The sequence below is a fragment of the Lepidochelys kempii genome, chromosome 4 (genome assembly GCF_965140285.1).
Source record: "Lepidochelys kempii isolate rLepKem1 chromosome 4, rLepKem1.hap1, whole genome shotgun sequence".
NCBI lineage: Eukaryota > Metazoa > Chordata > Testudines > Cheloniidae > Lepidochelys > Lepidochelys kempii.
In genome coordinates this window covers 136,094,563-136,116,490 of record NC_136383.1, presented here as the reverse complement: position 1 = coordinate 136,116,490, position 21,928 = coordinate 136,094,563, and the positions used below count along the sequence as shown (strand labels likewise).

At 43.2% G+C, this 21,928-nt stretch overlaps 1 protein-coding gene across 1 annotated transcript in view; it reads right to left on the bottom strand.

Moving 5' to 3' along the window:
• Positions 1–21,928, bottom strand: part of ATRN (attractin) — a 276,680-nt gene that overhangs the window by 48,963 nt on the left and 205,789 nt on the right. The window contains exon 26 of the mRNA XM_073342975.2: positions 942–1,020. Within this exon, the coding sequence (XP_073199076.1) occupies positions 942–1,020 (79 nt within the window). The remainder of the gene's footprint in view (positions 1–941; positions 1,021–21,928) is intronic.

Sequence of the window (21,928 nt, the reverse complement as noted above, 5' to 3'; positions counted from 1 at the left end):
GGTTGAGAGGAAATAACTATATATTTGCACTTTTAAAAATTAAAAAATTTTAATTAAAAAAATATTTAAAAAAGTAAAGAGATCTGACTGACCGAAGGAGTAGCTCACAGGACTGGGTCTTATGATTCTACATGGCAGCCAATTAGCCAAGTGTTAGTAGACAAAGGTAGCATGTCTACATGTGCTACCCAGATTGCAAAATTAGAGCACTTTACTGAAAACAGCAAAAGTTAGTATGGTGAAAAGTCATCACACGTTTATCAGAGATATACGTGTATGAAAAGTGCATTTCCAGTGTGCTGTGACGTACATTTCATATTCTGCATGCAAGAAAGGGAACATGGGAGCCTGGCTGGGATCCCCATGAAGTGGGAGGAAGAGCAATGTTATGGTAGCCTGGGTGCCTTTTTCAAAAGTGTACCCTTAACCCTCAGCTATTTCCCCCCTCTCTTAGAATTATAATATACTCCCTCAAACCACTGATGTGGGCCTACAACTTTAAAGTGAGATTAGAGCCATTCTGCTACAGAGGCAGGAGCTTCTTGTAGTTTAGCACTCCAGCAAAGGAGACGGGCTATAATAGCAAGTTTCTGATTTTCAAATTTCCGAACTGATTGGAAAAAAAACATTTCTGCTATACACTATTTTTATGCTTACAAATTCTGGAATCTGAGTTTCTGGAACACAATATGTTCACCTACCATACTTAGTGCATGACTTAAACGGCAGAACCAAGATAGCAACATAGGATAGCTTTTCATCAAAATGCTAATCAATGTGTTTTATTATATACCTCTGCAAACAGAAATCTATATGCTTAACTGAAGGTAAATACTGGATGTGTATGTCTAAGTACATATGTATGTCTAAGTACATCTAAGAGATGCACAAAAGTGGTAAAAAGTCATTTAGAGAACATTCAGTACTGTCATTTGACCTGCCTCTCTTCGTCGTGATGCCCAGCAACTTTGTTTAATCTTCCAAACCACGGCAGCTACCAGGAGCAAAGACAGGAAACAACTGTAGAGGAGAAAACACAAATACTTACTGTCTCCATTCAGAATATATCAGCATTTGAAAGCTATAACAAAATAAAGGTTAGTCCTCTGATGAAAAATGCTATAGCAGTGCAAAGTGCTTTGCAAACATTAAGTCTCATTAGGTTCTATGTCCACTTTACAGAGAGATAAACAGGAGACACAAAAAGGTTATTAAAGTGACTTGCCCCCGGTCACACAGCAAGTCAAACAACAGAGCTGTGATTAGAATCCAGAAATTCTATTAGCAATTTAAGACAATAAGAAGGCAAAAAGTGAATCATAAGGATAATGCCATATAGCAATCTTGAGCAATATTTATTTTAAATGAGAGGTTAGCTCAAAAAAGGAATAATTTAGTATTCAATATGTACATCGGACAAAACTAATATTTTTTCAAGCTTTAAGTGAAATTAACGTTAGCAAATTAAACTTTGTTTGAAAACTAATTCCAATAATCAAAGAGTCCATATCCCAGTGTTACAGATATCATCAGACCTTACTTTCATTAGACTATATTGAATCTCAACAGGGAGGAACAGAGAAAGATGCACAATTTACATTAACTGTTAGCGCTTGCAACAACAAACGTTTGTTTTGCATTTTTCATCTCAGATGACATCTATTTTCCAATATAGCAGAATTTCCAAAAACACTTCCTCACATTTAATCTGAGGCATTCAATTTTGATTTTACTTTGGTCCACTGCAAAATCATATGAAAGTCACTTTTCTACAGTTATATAAGAAAAATTCAGACATAAAAGTTTACTTTATAGCACCTTATTGGCCCTACGCTTAATTGTGATATATTTTATTTATTTTTTCAAGTACAGAAACAACATGCCCCACTCCCAAACCAGGAAGACATTTAGATTAATTTCTTGCCCTCAGGACAAAGAAATGCATACATATACAGTGGTGAGCTGGAGCCGGTTCCCGCCGGTTCCCACCGGTTTGCTAGAACCGGTTGTTAAATTTAGAAGCCCATTTAGAACTGGTTGCCCTGCGAGGGAGAACCGGTTCTAAAAGGGCTTCTAAATTTAACCAGCCAAAAGTGGCGCCTTAGGCGCAGACTCTATGGGTGCTCCAGCCCTGGAGCACCTAAGGGGAAAATCTGGTGAGTGCAGAGCACCCACCGGCAGCTCCCCTCCCCACCCCACCCCACCCCTTGCCCGGCCCCAGCCCACCTCCGCTCTGCCTCCGCCTCGTCCCCTGAACGCGCCGCCCCGCTCTGCTTCTCCACGCAGGAAGCTGGGGCAGGCTGAGAAGCAGGCGGAGGCTTCACACTCAGTCCCAGGGAGGCAGAGAGGAGGTGAGCTGGGGCGGGGGGGAGCGAGGAGGGCCGTCCGCGCCGCAGCAGGTAACCCATGGGGAGGAAGGGGGGGCCACACAGGGGAACCTTCCCCCCCCCGAGCTCACCTCTGCCATCCTCGGCCTGAGCGGGAAGCTGCCGCCTGCTTCTCAGCCCTCCCTGGCTTCCCGCCGAACAGCTGATTCACGGGAAGCCCGGGGCGGAGAAGCAGAGTGGGGCGGTGCGTTCAGGGGAGGAGGAGGAGGAGGAGGAATGGAGGTGAGGTGAGCTGGGGCCGGGTGCGGGGCAGGGAGCTGCCGGTGGGTGTTCTGCACCCACCAAATTTTCCTCATGGGTGCTCCAGCCCCGGAGCACCCAGGGAGTCGGCGCCTAAGGCGTCACTTTTTATGTGATCAGTGGGGGGCGGCCACTCCCCCTCAGCTACGCTCCCCTGCCCCTAGGAGCCAGAGGGACCTGCCAGATGCTTCCTGGGAGCTGCCCCAGGTAAGCACCTCCGGCACTCCCCACCTCACCCCCCGGCAGGTGCCTCTGGCTCTTAGGGATGGGGTGGGCATCCACTACGGTGGACCACGAGACCCTCCTGCCCAGTTCTGGGGGCAGACAGGGGAGGGGGGTGGATGGGACAGGGGTCTGGGAGGAGGGATGTCAAGGAATGCGGGGGGGGGGGTTGGATGGGGCAGGAGTCCCGGGGGTGGGCAACGACCCCCTCGTGGGATGAGGAGGGAACCTGTTGTTAAGATTTTGGCATCTCATCACTGCACACATACAACTGTTGATTTATGATTTTATAGCTTCCGTTTCCCCTTTCTTTCAGAAAATAATCTACTGATATATTTAGTGAAGTGTAAGAACAGAATCTGCATTACCCGTAAATGGCATTTCTCCCATGAACAAGGTTAGATTTTGACTAGCTGAATTTTTGCATACATCACACTTGAACAGGCACAAGTAAATGATGGAATAGCAATCTTTTTGAGCTCCAGAGGCTGTCCTGAGGCTGCAGTTAGCTTCCCCAGCATGAATGCCACAACACTTATTGAATGGTTTGGTAAGCTTTTTCCTCCTTAACAAGTTTCCCATTCCCAAAGAACCCTGAAGGCTCTCTGGAGGGCACAGCATCCACTTTATCACAGAGGCCTACCCTCACTAGGACTCCCTGCAAAGAGAAATAAACAAAGGAGCATCCAACCAAAAATGGTGGAACTGAGACAACATGCTGAATCTTCACTCTTCTATAATGCTGATTATTGTTATATCCTATCCCCAATCCTCCAGTTGTACGCTGGATGTTTAGACTACAGTCCTGGGGGTCAAATATCTTTTATCCTTCCTGTCCACAACACCTAATACAGACACTAAGTAAATAATATCCAAAGGTCTGCATGATATGTCTCAAGACTGTGTCTAGGCCAAAGCAAAGTCTGTATACTAACTGTAGTTTCCTGTCAGGCCATCGGGCTAAAGTTCTGGTTCCAACAGCAACTTTCAGCTGAAAGCAAATATATTGAACTTGGCTTATGGAGAACAGCTACTGTCATAGATTTCCTGATTTTGCCATGATCCTCGATATCACTCATTTCCCAAGGAAAAGAGATCTAGAGTTTTAGACAGTTCAGCAGCTCTTGACTGTCAGGACTTGGCCAGGCCCCTCAGATGGATTTTCTTTGAAGTCCTAACTGATCTTTCAGAAAATTTCTCTTGGAAATGAGGGACATAGTGAAGGACTGTCTACACTGTGTAATGCAGAGCATAATTGGGGAAGCTAACAAGAGCCTCACAAGAATGTAGGTTGGGGCTAGGAGATTATGCCATTCCTTTAATTGCTCACAGCTGTTAAACATTATTAATGGAACCCATATTTAAAAGCTCATTTGTCCAGTTAGAAAAAAACAAAAAACCCAATTGTGAATTAATTGGATGATCACTGTCATACAACAACAATCTCTAGAAGACATGAAACATTTTTTAGAACTGTACATGCCGGATTTCTCTTTTGCCCTTTTCTATATCACAGCTCCCCTTTTGTTTTCATTTTTGACATCATAGAAGATTAGGTTGGAAGAGACCACAGGAGGTCATCTAGTCCAAACCCCTGCTCAAAGCAGGACTAAGTCCAACTAAACCATCCCAGCCAGGGCTTTGTCAAGCCCGGCCTTAAAAACCTCTAAGGATGGAGATTCCACCACCTCCCTAGGTAACCCATTCCAGTATTCACCATCCTCCCAGTGAAATACTGTTTCCTAATATCCCACCTAGACCTTCCCCACTGCAACTTGAGACCATTGCTTCTTGTTCTGTCATCTGCCACCACTGAGAACAGTCCTCTTTGGAACCCCCCTTCAGGTACTTGAAGGCTGCTATCAAATTCCCCATCACTCTTCTCTTCTGGAGACTAAATAATCCCAGTTCCCTCAGCCTCTCCTCGTAAATCATGTGCCCCAGCCCCTAATCATTTTCATTGCCCTCTGCTGGACTCTCTCCATTTGTCCACATCCCTTCTGTAGTGAGGGAACCAAAACTGGACACAATCCTCCAGGTGTGGCCTCACCAGTGCCGAATAGAGGGGAATAATCACTTCCCTCGATCTGCTGGCAGTGCTCCTACTAATACAGCCCAATATGCCAATATCATAACCAAGACTATTAGAGAAAGGTATAAATAAAAATTTAAAATTAGGACTAGTTATCTGATTTTTCTAAAACATTTTAAATGCTACACTACATTTTGCAGAGGAACAACACTGATAAGCTTTTTGTACTGTCACAAGGAGGCAGCAAATACATGTGAAAGATATAAAGCCAATAAGGAAACACATATTCCCCCCCACTGCACTGCATCTTTCAGCAGCACGCCTAAAGGAGTAAAATGCAGTGTTTACTTGGTACACTAAAGGATGTCATTTAATGGCAAAGCTGCAGGACCAAACTGAAAGCAAGATCTCTTGGGTTTACTCAGAGTAAAATAGTCTGTAATAGGTACCAGCATTATACTGTGATTCGGAGAGGTCTGCTTTCTGCCAACATTCCCGTTTCTTCCACCTGCTCACAAGCAACACCAGAAACACTGAACTAATGGACAGTATTCTCTAGCATTATTAACATGCGTCAGTCATGTGTATACACCACAGAGTCACTGCTCTCGGCACTTCAACACAATGCTGCTGGCTTGCTTTCACACACATGGCCATAATGTTCCGTATTCCACTCTCATTGTGAGCTAAGATCATTCAACAATTTCAAAATGCCCTTATTTCAAACAAACAAAAACCAACTAACTCGCCCTGTGGGACTTACTCCAGCCTCCTTCTGGCCTTAGCTCTGTCAACTCCACTCCCTTCTATCTCTGTTCGTCCAGCACCAGCCTCTTCTGTCCTGCAACACAATCTGGCCACTGCTGGTTTAGGTCTTCTCTTTGCAGCTCCTGCCACCCTGAACAGCACCTCTTCTCCATCTTTTCTCCACCCACCTACATCCCTTAAAGAGGAGCACAGGAGGGATATTCATTCTGCAGTAAAAGCCACAGCGCATTTTGAACGCTATTGAAAAAATAAGGCAAGACTGTATGTTTATCACCGGTACCTGACCCACCAATGCTGCTGTCATAAATATTAAGGGAAGGGTAAACCCCTTTGAAATCCCTCCTGGCCAGGGGAAAGCGTCTCTCACCTGTAAAGAGTTAAGAAGCTAAAAGTAACCTCGCTGGCACCTGACCAAAATGACCAATGAGGAGACAAGATACTTTCAAAAGCTGGGAGGAGGGAGAGAAACAAAGGGTCTCTGTCTGTCTATATGCTGTTTCTGCCGGGGATAGACCAGGAATAGAGTCTTAGAACTTTTACAAAAAGAAAAGGAGTACTTGCGGCACCTTAGAGACTAACAAATTTATTTGAGCATAAGCTTTCTAGCTCACGAAAGCTCATGCTCAAATAAATTGGTTAGTCGCTAAGGTGCCACAAGTACTCCTTTTCTTTTTGCGAATACAGACTAACACGGCTGTTACTCTGAAACCTGTTAGAACTTTTAGTAAGTAATCTAGCTAGGTACGTGTTAGATTATGATTTCTTTAAATGGCTGAGAAAAGAATTGTGCTGAATAGAATAACTATTTCTGTCTATCTTTTTTGTAACTTAAGGTTTGCCTAGAAGGATTCTCTATGTTTTGAATCTAATTACCCTGTAAGGTATCTACCATCCTGATTTTACAGAGGTGATTTCTTTACTTCTATTTACTTCTATTTCTATTAAAAGTCTTCTTGTAAGAAAACTGAATGCTTTTTTCATTGTTCTCAGATCCAAGGGTTTGGGTCTGTGGTCACCTATGCAAATTGGTGAGGCTTTTTATCCAACATTTCCCTGGAAATGGGAGGGTGCAAGTGTTGGGAGGATTGTTCATTGTTCTTAAGATCCAAGGCTCTGGGTCTGTAGTCACCCAGGCAAATTGGTGAGGCTTTTTACCAAACCTTGTCTAGGAAGTGGGGTGCAAGGTTTTGGGAAGTATTTTGGGGGGAAAGACGTTTCCAAACAGCTCTTCCCCAGTAACCAGTATTTGTTTGGTGGTGGTAGCGGCCAATCCAAGGACAAAGGGTGGAATATTTTGTACCTTGGGGAAGTTTTGACCTAAGCTGGTAAAGATAAGCTTAGGAGGTTGTTCATGCAGGTCCCCACATCTGTACCCTAGCGTTCAGAGTGGGGAAGGAACCTTGACAGCTGCCCACTCTGAGAACGCTGAAAATAATGATGTTGAACCCAGTTTAAAACTAGTTCAATTTTCCAAATTGAGGAGAGCAAAAGAGAAAATTGAGGCAATAGCTAAGTGTAAGACAATGACAGGTTTCAGAGTAGCAGCCGTGTTAGTCTGTATTTGCAAAAAGAAAAGGAGTACTTGTGGCACCTTAGAGACTAACCAATTTATTTGAGCATAAGCTTTCGTGAGCTACAGTTCACTTCATCGGATGCATAAAGTGGAAAGTACAGTGAGAAGATTTTATATACACACAGACCATGAAAAAATATACATTGTAAGGAGAGTGTCTGTTTGTTTGTTTGTTTGAGGGAAGCCTGGCTGTTTAAAAATAGCCAGAGCGCCGCGAACCAGCTGAGCGGCGGCGAACCAGCTGAGCAGCAGGGAACAGCAGAGCAGCACACAGCAGGAGTTTGCCTGGGAGTTCGCCTGGGGTGCGCCCAGTGAGGCTTACATCTTGCCAGCTTCTCTGAGGAAGCTCATAGTAGGAAGGTGATATGGGGGGGGGGGGTTCAGCTATTGTGACCTGCCATGTTTGTCTTTCTTCCACAGGACAGAAGCAACTTTGTCTGTACAAAGTGCAAGCTACTATCCATATTGGAACAGAAGATCGAAAGTGTGGAGCAGCAGATGTCGACCCTGCGTTGCATACGAGAATCTGAGGATTTTCTGGACAAAAGTCAGGATATGCTTCTACGGGCACAAAGCTCTAAAGATTTAGAGCAGGTTGCACAGCGGAGCCAAAAGGCCAGTGAAGAAGCTTGGCAACATGTGACCTCCAGAAGAAGAAGAGGGAATGTCCAGGTACCAGCAACACAGACACAGGTAAGTAACAGTTTTCATGTTCTCTCCACAGGTACCACTGCGGAGAGTGGACCAGATGATACGTCTGGGGGGAGAAAGCAGAAGGAGACTCCGCTGGTTGGAAGGCTTGAGATGCGCTGTCCTGAGGTTGGGGGTTCCATGACCACCACTCCCAAGAGGAGGCGGCGGGTGGTGGTGGTTGGGGACTCTCTCCTCAGGGGGACTGAGTCATCTATCTGCCACCCTGACCGGGAAAACAGAGAAGTCTGCTGCTTGCCAGGTGCTAAGATTTGTGATGTGACGGAGAGACTGCCGAGACTCATCAAGCCCTCGGATCTCTACCCCTTCCTGCTTCTCCACGTGGGCACCAATGATACTGCCAAGAATGACCTTGTGTGGATCGCTGCGGACTACGTGGCTCTGGGAAGAAGGATAAAAGGAGTTTGAGGCACAAGTGGTGTTCTCGTCCATCCTCCCCGTGGAAGGAAAAGGCCGGGGTAGGGACAGTCGAATCTTGGAAGTCAACGAATGGCTACGCAGGTGGTGTCGGAGAGAAGGCTTTGGATTCTTTGACCATGGGATGGTGTTCCATGAAGGAGGAGTGCTGGGCAGAGACGGGCTCCACCTAACGAAGAGAGGGAAGAGCATCTTTACGAGCAGGCTGGCTAACCTAGTGAGGAGGGCTTTAAATTAGGTTCACCGGGGGAAGGAGACCAAAGTCCTGAGGTAAGTGGGCAAGCGGGATACCGGGAGGAAGCACAGGCAGGAATGTCTGTGAGGGGAGGGCTCCTACCTCATACTGAGAATGAGGGGCGATCAGCAGGTTATCTCAGGTGCCTATATACAAATGCACAAAGCCTTGGAAACAAGCAGGGTGAACTGGAGGTCCTAGTGATGTCAAGGAATTATGACGTGATTGGAATAACAGAGACTTGGTGGGATAACTCACATGACTGGAGTACTGTCATGGATGGTTATAAACTGTTCAGGAAGGACAGGCAGGGCAGAAAAGGTGAGGGAGTAGCACTGTATGTAAGGGAGCAGTATGACTGCTCAGAGCTCCGGTATGAAACTGCAGAAAAACCTGAGTATCTCTGGATTAAGTTTAGAAGTGTGAGCAACAAGAGTGATGTAGTGGTGGGAGTCTGCTATAGACCACCGGATCAGGGGGATGAGGTGGATGAGGCTTTCTTCCGGCAACTCGCAGAAGCTACTAGATTGCACGACCTGGTTCTCATGGGCGACTTTAATCATCCTGATATCTGCTGGGAGAGCACTACAGCGGTGCATAGACAATCCAGGAAGTTTTTGGAAAGCGTAGGGGACAATTTCCTGGTGCAAGTGCTGGAGGAGCCAACTAGGGGGGAGCTTTTCTTGACCTGCTGCTCACAAACTGGGAAGAATTAGTAGGGGAAGCAAAAGTGGATGGGAATCTGGGAGGCAGTGACCATGAGTTGGTTGAGTTCAGGATCCTGACACAGGGATGAAAGGTAAGTAGCAGAATATGGACCCTGGACTTCAGGAAAGCAGACTTCGACTCCCTCAGGGAACTGATGGGTAGGATCCCCTGGGGGAGTAACATGAGGGGGAAAGGAGTCCAGGAGAGCTGGCTGTATTTCAAGGAATCCCTATTGAGGTTACAGGGACAAACCATCCCGATGTGTCGAAAGAATAGTAAATATGGCAGGAGACCAGCTTGGCTTAACGGTGAAATCCTTGCGGATCTTAAACATAAAAAAGAAGCTTACAAGAAGAGGAAGATTGGACAGATGACCAGGGAAGAGTATATTACTCAGGCATGTAGGAATGAAATCAGGAGGGCCAAATCACACCTGGAGCTGCAGCTAGCAAGAGATGTTAAGAGTAACAAGAAGGGTTTCTTCAGCTATGTTGGCAACAAGAAGAAAGTCAAGGAAAGTGTGGGCCCCTTACTGAACGAGGGAGGCAACCTAGTGACAGAGGATGTGGAAAAAGCTAATGTACTCAATGCTTTCTTTGCCTCTGTCTTCACGAACAAGGTCAGCTCCCAGACTGCTGCGCTGGGCAACACAGCATGGGGAGTAGGTGGCCAGCCCTCTGTGGAGAAAGAGGTGGTTAGGGACTATTTAGAAAAGCTGGACGTGCACAAGTCCATGGGGCCGGATGCGTTGCATCCGAGAGTGCTAAAAGAATTGGCGGCTGTGATTGCAGAGCCATTGGCCACTATCTTTGAAAACTCGTGGCGAACGGGGGAAGTCCCGGATGACTGGAAAAAGGCTAATGTAGTGCCAATCTTTAAAAAAGGGAAGAAGGAGGATGCTGGGAACTACAGGCCAGTCACCTCAGTCCCCGGAAAAATCATGGAGCAGGTCCTCAAGGAATCTATCCTGAAACACTTACACGAGAGGAAAGTGATTAGGAACAGTCAGTATGGATTCACTAAGGGAAGGTCATGCCTGACTAATCTAATCGCCTTCTATGATGAGATTACTGGTTCTGTGGATGAAGGGAAAGCAGTGGATGTATTGTGTCTTGACTTTAGCAAAGCTTTCGACACCGTCTCCCACAGTATTCTTGTCAGCAAGTTAAGGAAGTATGGGCTGGATGAATGCACTACAAGGTGGGTAGAAAGTTGGCTAGATTGTCGGACTCAACGGGTAGTGATCAATGGCTCTGTCATAAATATAAAGGGAAGGGTAAACCCCTTTAAAATCCCTCCTGGCCAGGGAAAAGCTCCTCTCACCTGTAAAGGGTTAAGAAGCTAAACGTAACCTCGCTGGCACCTGACCAAAATGACCAATGAGGAGACAAGATACTTTCAAAAGCTGGGAGGAGGGAGAGAAACAAAGGGTCTGTGTGTCTGTCTATATGTTGTTTCTGCCAGGGATAGAACAGGAATGGAGTCTTAGAACTTTTAGTAAGTCATCTAGCTAGGTATGTGTTAGATTATGATTTCTTTAAATGGCTGAGAAAAGAACTGTGCTGAATAGAATAACTATTTCTGTCTGTGTATCTTTTTTGTAACTTAAGGTTTTGCCTAGAGGGATTCTCTATGTTTTGAATCTAATTACCCTGTAAGGTATCTACCATCCTGATTTTACAGGGGGGATTTCTTTATTTCTATTTACTTCTACTTCTATTAAAAGTCTTCTTGTAAGAAAACTGAATGCTTTTTCATTGTTCTCAGATCCAAGAGTTTGGGTCTGCAAATTGGTGAGGCTTTTTATCCAACATTTCCCTGGAAAGGGGGGGTGCAAGTGTTGGGAGGATTGTTCATTGTTCTTAAGATCCAAGGCTCTGGGTCTGTAGTCACCCAGGCAAATTGGTGACGCTTTTTACCAAACCTTGTCTAGGAAGTGGGGTTGGACTAGATGACCTTCTGGGGTCCCTTCCAACCCTGATATTCTATGATTCTATGATTCATCTGGAGTACTGTGTCCAGTTTTGGGCCCCACACTACAAGAAGGATGTGGATAAACTGGAGAGAGTCCAGCGAAGGGCAACAAAAATGATTAGGGGTCTGGAACACATGAGTTATGAGGAGAGGCTGAGGGAACTGGGATTGTTTAGTCTGCAGAAGAGAAGAATGAGGGGGGATTTGATAGCTGCTTTCAACTACGTGAGGATGGTTCTAGACTATTCTCAGTGGTAGAAGAGGACAGGACAAGGAGTAATGGTCTCAAGTTGCAGTGGGGGAGGTTTAGGTTGGATATTAGGAAAAAAAAATTCACTAGGATGGTGGTGAAACACTGGAATGCGTTACCTAGGGAGGTGGTGGAATCTCCTTCCTTAGAAGTTTTTAAAGTCAGGCTTGACAAAGCTCTGGCTGGGATGATTTAATTGGGGATTGGTCCTGCTTTGAGCAGGGGTTTGAACTAGATGACCTCCTGAGGTCCCTTCCAACCCTGATATTCTATGATCACTTAAGATGAGCTATTACCAGCAGGAGAGTGGGTGGGGGGAGAGAAAACCTTTTGAAGTAATAATCAAGGTGGGCCATTTGCAGCATATTTCCAGGAGTTAACAAGAACATCTGAGGAACAGTGGGGGAGGGGGGGGGAATAAACAAGGGGAAATAGTTTCACTTAGTATAATGACTCAACCACTCCCAGTCTCTATTCAAGCCTAAGTTAATTGTATCCAATTTGCAAATTAATTCCAATTCAGCAGTCTCTCGTTGGAGTCTGTTTTCCAAGTTTTTTTGTTGAAGGATAGTCACTTTGAGATCAGAAATCTAGTGACTAGAGAGATTGAAGTGTTCTCCGACTGATTTATGAATGTTATAATTCTTGACATCTGATTTGGGTCCATTTATTCTTTTACGTAGAGACTGCCCAGTTTGCCCAATGTACATGGCAGAGGGGCACTGCTGGCACATGATGGCATATATCACATTGGTAGATGTGCAGGTGAACAGGACTCTGATAGTGTGGCTGATGTGATTAGGCCCTATGATGGTGTCCCCTGAATAGATATGTGGACACAGTTGGCAACGGGCTTTGTTGCAAGGATAAGTTCCTGGGTTAGTGGTTCTGTTCTGTGGTGTGTGGTTGCTGGTGAGTATTTGCTTCAGGTTGGGGGGCTGTCTGTAGGCAAGGACTGGCCTGTCTCCCAAGATTTGTGAGAGTGATGGGTCGTCCTTCACGATAGGTTGTAGATCCTTGATAATGCGTTGGAGAGGTTTTAGTTGGGAGCTGAAGGTGATGGCTAGTGGCGTTCTGTTATTTTCTTTGTTGGGCCTGTCCTGCAGTAGCTGACTTCTGGGTACTCTTCTGGCTCTGTCAATCTGTTGCTTCACTTCAGCAGGTGAGTATTGTAGTTGTAAGAAGGCTTGATAGAGATCTTGTAGGTGTTTGTCTCTGTCTGAGGGGTTGGAGCAAATGCGGTTGTATCGTAGAGCTTGGCTGTAGACAATGGATTGTGTGGTGTGGTCTGGGTGAAAGCTGGAGGCATGTAGGTAGGAATAGCGGTCAGTAGCTTTCCGGTATAGGGTGGTGTTTATGCGACCTTTGCTTATTAGCACTGTAGTGTCCAGGAAGTCCATCTCTTGTGTGGACTGGTCCAGGCTGAGGTTGATGGTGGGATGGAAATTGTTGAAATTATGGTGGAATTCCTCAAGGGCTTCTTTTCCATGGGTCCAGATGATGAAGATGTCATCAATATAACGCAAGTAGAGTAGGGGCATTAGGGGATGACAGCTGAGGAAGCGTTGTTCTAAGTCAGCCATAAAAATGTTGGCATACTGTGGGGCCATGCGGGTATAAAATCTCCTCACTGTACTTTCCACTTTATGCATCCGATGAAATGAGCTGTAGCTCACGAAAGCTTATGCTCAAATAAATTGGTTAGTCTCTAAGGTGCCACAAGTACTCCTTTCCTTTCCTTTTTGTAAGAGGATGGTAACTGAGCTACTGAAAGACAAGCACTTGGGGTTTTTTTTTAGCCTCTATGGGGTGAAAAGTAAGACCCATGCTCAGGACTAGATCCTAGCACATTTAATTGCTAATCTATTTTTAACTCTTATCTACAGCAACAACAGAAAAAAAAAATCGTCATACTTTATATTAAGGGTACATTTATAGTTTATAAAGGGTTAATAAATGATTAATATATGTTATAAGGATATTACATGAGTTGTGCGTGTTAGACGCTTATAGGCACAGCAGAAGAAGGCGTTACAGAAGGTTATAAGTAACTTATTGACTCCTAGACTCAATTTGATTAACCATTTAAGTGTCTATAATTTATTAACTTCTTATAATCCATAAGTGTATCCTTAAAATAAATTCTGACTAAAACCTCAAACATCCCAGCTGCCTCTCCACCTCTTTCGCTGACCTCCTTTCTGACAGTTTCCTTGCACTCTTAAGTGTCCTTAAAATTCTTATAACTAGTAAGTTTTCATTTTTACTTGACGCTGGAGAGGAAGACACTGTAAGAGGAATCCTGACAACGAGAGGAGAAAATCCAGCTGGCACATTAAGGCCCAAATGACTGAACCACCCTACGATATTTATCAACATTAGAATGGCTAGTAAAAATGACAGTTTTAAATCTCAAAATATACTGCAGCTTTGGCTCTAATATGCCTTAGTGTGTGAAAGTCAATTTGTAATTTCTGAAAGGAGCAAGATGATTACTAGAAAAACATTTCAAATTATTCTGATGAAGTGGAAACTATTTAAGTGCTATCTGAAAGTAACTTTTAATGTGTGGAGAGTTATAGGTCACATTTTAGCTGTTCCAGGCATTAAAATCCAATCAAGATAGAACCAATACATGAAGCCTGAGTGGTTGACTGTATAATGATACTAGGCTAAACAGACTGGTTAAACAGCTTCTTTAGTAATGTGTGCATTGACACTGCACAGCTGCTATTTGTTTAACTGCTACCTGATGCTAATAGCAAAGGAGGGAAGGACCTAATTTACAGATTAATGAACTTTCCTTATTGTGGAAGACACCATAAGGGTTTAACAAACCATCACCCACTTCATCTTGAACATTTACCATTATAACAGAGTTACAGTCTGGTACACTCTTGAATTTTATCATTCTCAGCAGGATGACCGAATCAAAAATACCTTTTGGGTAGGAAATTGTTTCATCTTCTTTGACCTCGCTCAGAAAACACACTGGCCATTTGAACTTTGAAAAGGGTAGTTAAACCTACTTGCAAAGTCCCCCTAGTAAAATGAGAACGATCCTGCAATATCTAGGAAAGGTACCAACCTTATTTATAGTTAATGACTGAAATAGATTTACATGAGTGGCAGCACACAGGAGAAGCAGCCACGAAAAGCCTGCCCCTTTATTCACAGCCTGAGCAGAATGTCCTATTTCCAGTGCTGCTGCTCTTCTGCCCATGATACCAGAGAGTAGACTGGTATCCTTCCCCACATACAAGGATTTTCCCCAGGAAAAATATCAGTCCTAGCTAAATATTTATAAAATATTACTATAAATTTATCCTTCTTTCATCTAGTGTCTTGTCTTTCCATCTCAAATTTCTCCCATTACATGCAAGATCAATACATGCTACATCCATCATTGGCAATTTTAAAATCAAGATTGGATGTTTGACTTGAAGATCTGCTCTCGGAATTTATTTTAGGGAATTTCTCTGGAGGTCAGACTAGAAAAATCACAATGGTTCTTTCTAGCCTTGGAATCTGTGAAAACCTGAAACGCTGCCACTTCCAGAATGGACACAGCATCTGTTAGTGCACAGCAGCTCTATCCAATTTAAAGAAGTGAAGATAATCAGTTGAATTCGGTGGGATTCTGGCATTTGTGAGGATTACTATGAAAGAGCACACTCTCAAATCAGAAGGAAAGAGAGCAGTGACTGTGGGAGAACAAGTCCATAACATGCTTACACTGAAAGCTGCCGAATGTGTGTCACCTGGGAGAACACCTCCTGCTTACGGGACAATTCCACTGTGATTAGTTTTCTTTTTAGATGAAGGATGCCCAAGTTGTGAATCTGTGTCACCTACAAAACAGAGCTTTGAACTTCTGCCTCCTCCCACCAGTTATGTAGTTATGAAACTGCACTGCTGTAGAATTAATGGACCAGGAGGTGGTTCTCTCTGGAGCTAGATAACAAACCTGAGGAATCCCAGCTTGCTGCCCTTAGGCCCAGTAAGTGTTTCCTCTTCTTCTAGGGAGGACCACATCCATTCTGTGATTATTGCTATTTGAAGTGCAGTAGTGCCTATGGCCTCATTCATAGGGGTGTGCCTCATTGTGCTAGGTACTGTACAAACAAAACTTCAAACTTTCAGCCATTGGATCATCTTATACTCTTCTCTACTAGATTGAAGAGCCCATTATTAAATATTTTGTTCCACATGTAGAAACTTCTAAACTGTAATCAAGTCACCCCTTAACCGTCTCTTTATTAAGTTAACTAGATCAAGCCTCTTGAGTCTATCACTATAAGGCGGGTTTTCTAATCCTCTACTAGTTTTCATGGATCTTCTCTGAACCCTCTCCAATTTATCAACATCCTTCTTGAATTGTGGACTCTAGAACTCGACACAGTGTTCCAGCAGTGGTCGCACTAGTGTCAAATAAAGTAACCTCTCTACTCCTACTCGAGATTCTTCTGTTTACATATTCCAGGAACGCATTAGCTCTTCTGGCCACAGCATTACACTGGGAGTTCGTGTTCAGCTGATTATCCACCATGACCCCCAAATCCTTATCAGTGTCACTGATTTCAGGTTAGAGTCCCTTATCCCGTAAATATGACCTGCATTCTTTGGTCCTAGGTGTATACATTTAGCCATATAAAATGCATATTGTTTGCCTGCACCCAATTTATCAAATGATCCAGATCACTCTGATTCAGTGACCTGTCCTCTTCATTGTTTATGGTCCCTCCCAAATCAATATTTGTCTCATCTACTAATTTTATCAGTGATGATTTTGTGTTGTGTTCCAGGTCATTGATAAAGACATTAAATAGTATAGGGTTAAGAACCAACCACCCACTAGAAACACACCCATTTGATGATTCCCCATTTACAATTACATTGAGACCTATCAGTTAGCCAGTCTTTAATTCATTTAAGTAGTGCCATATTAATTTTATATTTAGTTTTTTAATAAAAATGTCATGCCGGGCCAAGTCAAATGCCTTAGAGAAGTCTAAGCATATTACATCAGCACTATTATCTTTATCAGTCAAACTTGTAATCTCTTAAAAAAAGGTATCAAGTTAGACAGGATCTATTTTCTATAAACCCATGTTCATTTGCATAAATTACCCTCCTTTAGTTCTTTATTGAGACCCATATCAGCTGCTTCATTATCTCGCTTGGGATCAATGTCAGGCTGACAGGCCTATAATAATCTGGGTAATCCCATTTACCCTTTTTTAAAAATTGGCATAACATTAGCTTTCTTCCAGTCTTCTGGAACTTCCCCAGTGCTCCTACAGCTGCCTTCACTTCCCCTCTAAATCAGGTTGGTTTTTTTATCCAGCACACCCTTCTCTCTCAATTGTGGCTTCTAGGGCACCTCGTAAAGTGTTCTTAAATGATTCCCAATTATTAGTCACATTTTTCTGACTGAATTCTTCTTACTAGTTGATTTTGCTATAATTGGTTTCCAGTTTGGTGGAATTGGCCCTATTAAAGCCTTGAGTGTATATACATATATTACTCATCTGGACTTTATTCTGCTTACATACTATAAATGTGGTCAAGTCATGATCACTTGTACCTAAGCTACCATTGATTTTTAGTTCTGTGATCAGTTCCTCTTTATCTGTTAGGAGAAGTTCTAATATAGACAAAATTCCCCAGTGTTGGCTGTAACACTTTTTGAATTTGGAAACAGTCATCCATTATGTTTAAAAATTCCAAGGATGTTTTAGTACTGGCAGCATGAGACCTCCCGCTTATAGTACCCAAACTGAAGTCCCCCATGATAATGCAGCAATTTTCCCACACATTGTAGATAGGTGCTGGTCTCAGCTCACCCACTACGTATTTTTTCTTTATAGGCTTTGCTGCAGAGGAAGAGTTTTAAGAAGATATTTGAAGGAGGATAGTAAGGTAGTTTGCAGAACCTTACAAGGAATAATCCCCATGCATGAGGGACAACATAGGAGAAAGGATGAACACACTTGTTAAATTTTCAAACAAGTGGAAGGGGGTGATGGAGGCTTGCATTCTGGGCTGATCAGAGGTAGGAATTGACCTCTCAACAGCATATGAGAAATGATAGGTAGGGTAGAAATGCTGCGGTGGGCCTTGCATGGGAAGATAAACAGTTTGTGTTTGATGTAATGGAAGGATGTAAAGAGCGATGTGATGTGGTCAGCCATGAGCCAGGAAAGTTTAGTTTTGCAGCAGGATTCTGAATGAGTAGCTATGGGGTAAGACTGCATTTGTCAAACCAGAGAAGAAGATGTTACACAGTAGTTGAAACATGAGGTGAGCGGAGGTTGGAAAAGAGTTTCAGCTATGTGGATGGAGAGGAAAGGCTGTTTTCTTAGAAATATTGTGCAGCAAGAATAGAAAGATTTGGAGATAGACTGAATGTGAGGATCTAAAGTGGGGTCCATGTTGAAGATGATGCCAAGGTCATGAGACTCAATGACAAGGAGGAATATCACATTACCTACAGTGACTCAAAAAGGAAAGGGTGTATGTAGAGATTAAGAACTCTGTTTTGGCCAGCTGACCTGAAGCTGATAGCTGGGCATTCAGAAGGTGAGGAGCTGAAAGGCAGGCAGAGATTTTAGTTTGGACAGGAAATTGTTCTGGTGTGAAGAGGTAGATCTGAAAGTCATCAGCACCAGAGACTATTAGTTGTGGATGGATTGCCCAGAGACAATGTGTAGCGGGAGAAGAGGACCAAGAACGAATTGTGTGGGGAATTCCCACAAAAGGTTTGAGATAGATGAGGAGGATTGGCCAAATGACATACTGAAGGAACGATCAGAGAAGCAGGAGAATTTGAGGAGGACTGAATCTCAAAAAATGAGGTAGGACAAATTCCAAGAAAAAGAATGTGACTGACGTGTCAAAGGTGGCTAACAGAAAGATGTCAGACTAGTGAGAGCAGTTTCAGTGGAGTGCAAAGGGCAGAAGCTGGATGGGAATGAGTCTAAGATGGAACTGGAGGAGAGGAACACCAGACAATAATGTTGGTAGTGTGTGCAATGAATGCAGAGATGAAAGGGAGATGCTGCAGTAGATGGAGACAAGTGGGGTCAAGGATTTTTGTTGCTGTTACTATGTGAGAGATTAAAGCATGTTTGTATTAAAAGGGTAAAAATCAGAGGAAGAAGAGAGGGTAAGGAGGGGATGAAAGTGGGATGAGGGAGATGAGATGGCATAGGGTCATTAGAGCAAATGGAAGGGCTAGCAGGAGCCCAAAGGAGAAACTTCTGTGCCTATGACAGCAGGGGAGGAGAGAAAGTGTGAAAAAGATTTATGTGCATTTTCTTGCCTCAGGTTTCTCACCAGTCAAAGTTAACAATGCTCTTTTGTATTTGTTACAGGAGAGACGTGCTTACAACCTTGTCAGCAGAAAATGGATTCCACAGCCACAAAGAGGCATTCCATGATAAAACAAGTTTCATAACTTTATAACATCAGCCAGAATTCATAAGTTGTACGGACAGATTTCCCATATCTGGGAAGATCTTGTCATATTTCAATTTGAAGAGATCAGTAAGATCCTGTTGAGAGACAAAACTGGGGGTAGGGGAGTGGGTTTGAAGAAAGAGTCAAAGGTGGTAAAAACTGGTTGGGATTACAGGCACGGAATTCAAAGAGAGTGAGAAGCAGTGTGACTTGGCTCTGAAGATGGCAGAACCAAAAGGAAGAGAGAACAAATTTGTAGTGGAGGAAGTCAGCATGGTCATGAGATTTCTTCCAGACACATGACTGCGCAAGAGCAAGAGCGAAGGAAATGGATATTTGAGGTGAATCGGAGCTGGGAGTGGCAGCGTGGCCCTTACAATAGGAAAGAGGAGCCAAGGACTCAAGGGTGAAGGAGAAGTTAGAGTAATGGAGGTCAGCTCCTCAACTGCATAGGTTTGACTGCTTTGTCAGAACTTGTGGGGTTTGGAAACACACAGAGAAGCCTCACTGCTTTATCTCAAATGTTCTATGCTAATGACTGTCACTTGTCTCTATCATGTGTGGGGATTGTCTTCATACTGTTAGGAGAATCTGCTTCTCTCACCTGTGGGATTCAAGTCTGTGCAAGACACAAGGTGGTTAAGGTGCTGAGCATAGCGATGGACCGTGTCTGACAGTGACTAGAATCATACAATATCAGGGTTGGAAGGGACCTCAGGAGGTCATCTAGTCCAACCCCGCCCCAGCCAGGAGAGACTGCACTTTGGGAAGAAACAACATGTTTGGCTGCATATGCAGGCGAGAAGTCTTCTGAGATGATACTAGGGAGATCTGGCTTCAGATTGTTCATGAATCAGTGTACCTATATTATTTTTAGAGTCTCGTTGGTTGCTGTTTCTGATGTGTCTAGAAATAATGACCAGAGCGACATGAGCTCAGCTGTTTCTCAGAAAAATGGATTTGAGATTGGATTTTGTGTGATCTTTATAAATAGTAACATATAGTGACATATAGTGATAGGCACTATAAAATACGTCAATGGATAAGCAAAGAATATCAAAGAAAACATCTACTGCAGGACTCTAGGAGATCTGAATTATTGTAATGTGACATATCCCTGCTTTCCAAAACAACTGGAAAATGCTTACAATAAGCAGACCACTATATAGTACCTAAAAGTGTCTCCTCAGCTACTGTGCCACTATACACACTACTTCCCCAATGGTGATTCCCGAAATTAAAATCAAATTAGCCACTTCCTCAAAACAAAATAAGCAGAATTAATATGGATAATCACTTCCATAGCAACATAAATTTATATGGAGCTTTACAAACAAAAACACAATCCTTCCCCTAAAGATTTCAAATCCGTGAAAAGACACAGAATGCCAGCTCAAGAAAGAGAAGACTATGATGAAACTGGGGAGAAACGGTAGCAAATATCCCTGGAACCAGCAGGCTTTAAGGAGGGATCATAGGACTGGAAGGAACCTCGCGAGGTCATCTAGTCCAGTCCCCTGCACTCATGGCAGGACTAAGGATTATCTAGATCATCCCTGACAGGTGTTTGTCTAACCAGCTATTAAAAATCTCCAATGATGGAGATTCCACAACCTCCCTTGGAAATTTATTCCAGTGCTTAACCACCCTGACAGTTAGGAAATTTTTCCTAATGTCCAACCTAAACCTCCCTTGCTGCAATTTAAGCCCATTGTTTCTTGTCCTACCCTCAGAGGCTAAGAAGAACAATTCTTCTCCCTCCTCGTAACAACCTTTTATGTACTTGAAAACTGTGATCATGTCCCCTCTCAGTCTTCTCTTCTCCAAACTAAACACACAATTTTTCCAGGCTTCCCTCACAGGTCAGGTTTTCTAGACTTGAATCATTTTTGTTGCTCTTTTCTGGACTTTCTCCAATTTGTCCACATCTTTCCTGAAATGTGGCACTCAGAACTGGACACAATACTCCACTTCAGGCCTAATCAGCACAGAGTAGAGTGGAAGAATTATTTCTTGTGTCTTGCTTACAATACTTCTGCTAATATATCCCAGAATGATGCTTGCTTTTTTTGCAACAGTGTTACATTGTTGACACATATTTAGCTTGTGATCCACTATGACCCCGAGATCCCTTTCCGCTGTACTCTTTCCTAGGCAGTCATTTCCCATTTTGTATGTGTGCAACTGATTGTTCTTTCCTAAGTGGCGTACTTTGCATTTATCCTTATTGAATTTCATCATATTTACTTCAGACCATTTCTCCAGATCATTTTGAATTTTAATCCTTTCCTCCAAAGCACTTGCAACCCCTCCCAGCTTGATCTCATCTGCAAACTTTATAAGTGTATTCTCTATGCCATTATCTAAATCACTGATGAAGATATTGAACAGAACCAGAACCGATCCCTGCGGAGAAACACAGGATGCTAGTAAAAAGATAATAGGAAATTAGATCAAATGTAGGTGGCATGAGATTAGTAGGGACTGAAGGCTCCTTATAACACCTTTTGTACAAAACCATTTTGCATACTGTTACAAAAATTACTAGTGAAGTGGGAATGGGGAGGAATAGATTTTGAAGAAAAAAATTGACACTTTTTTAAGACCACAGTCTGTGCATACAAAAAAACCTTTCAATAGCTTAAACTTTGAGGGAAGAAAACAGCAGGATTTGTGCAAAGTAAAAATTAAAGAGCTTATGCAAAGGAAGGGAAGGAGAGGGGAAGAAAAAGTTTCCTTGCAATTCATTTGGTTTTACAAAAGGTTAACAGTGGTTAGAATATCATTTCTCTTACAGTTTCAATTATAATGAAATATTAATGAGCCAGTAAGAGCCATTTTTCTCAACCTTTATCTGCTGACATTTTTGGAGCTTAAAATAAAAAGCTATTGTATGGAATAATAACCGTAAAGTTAACTAGCAAACTTGGACCTGATTTTCAAAGGTGTT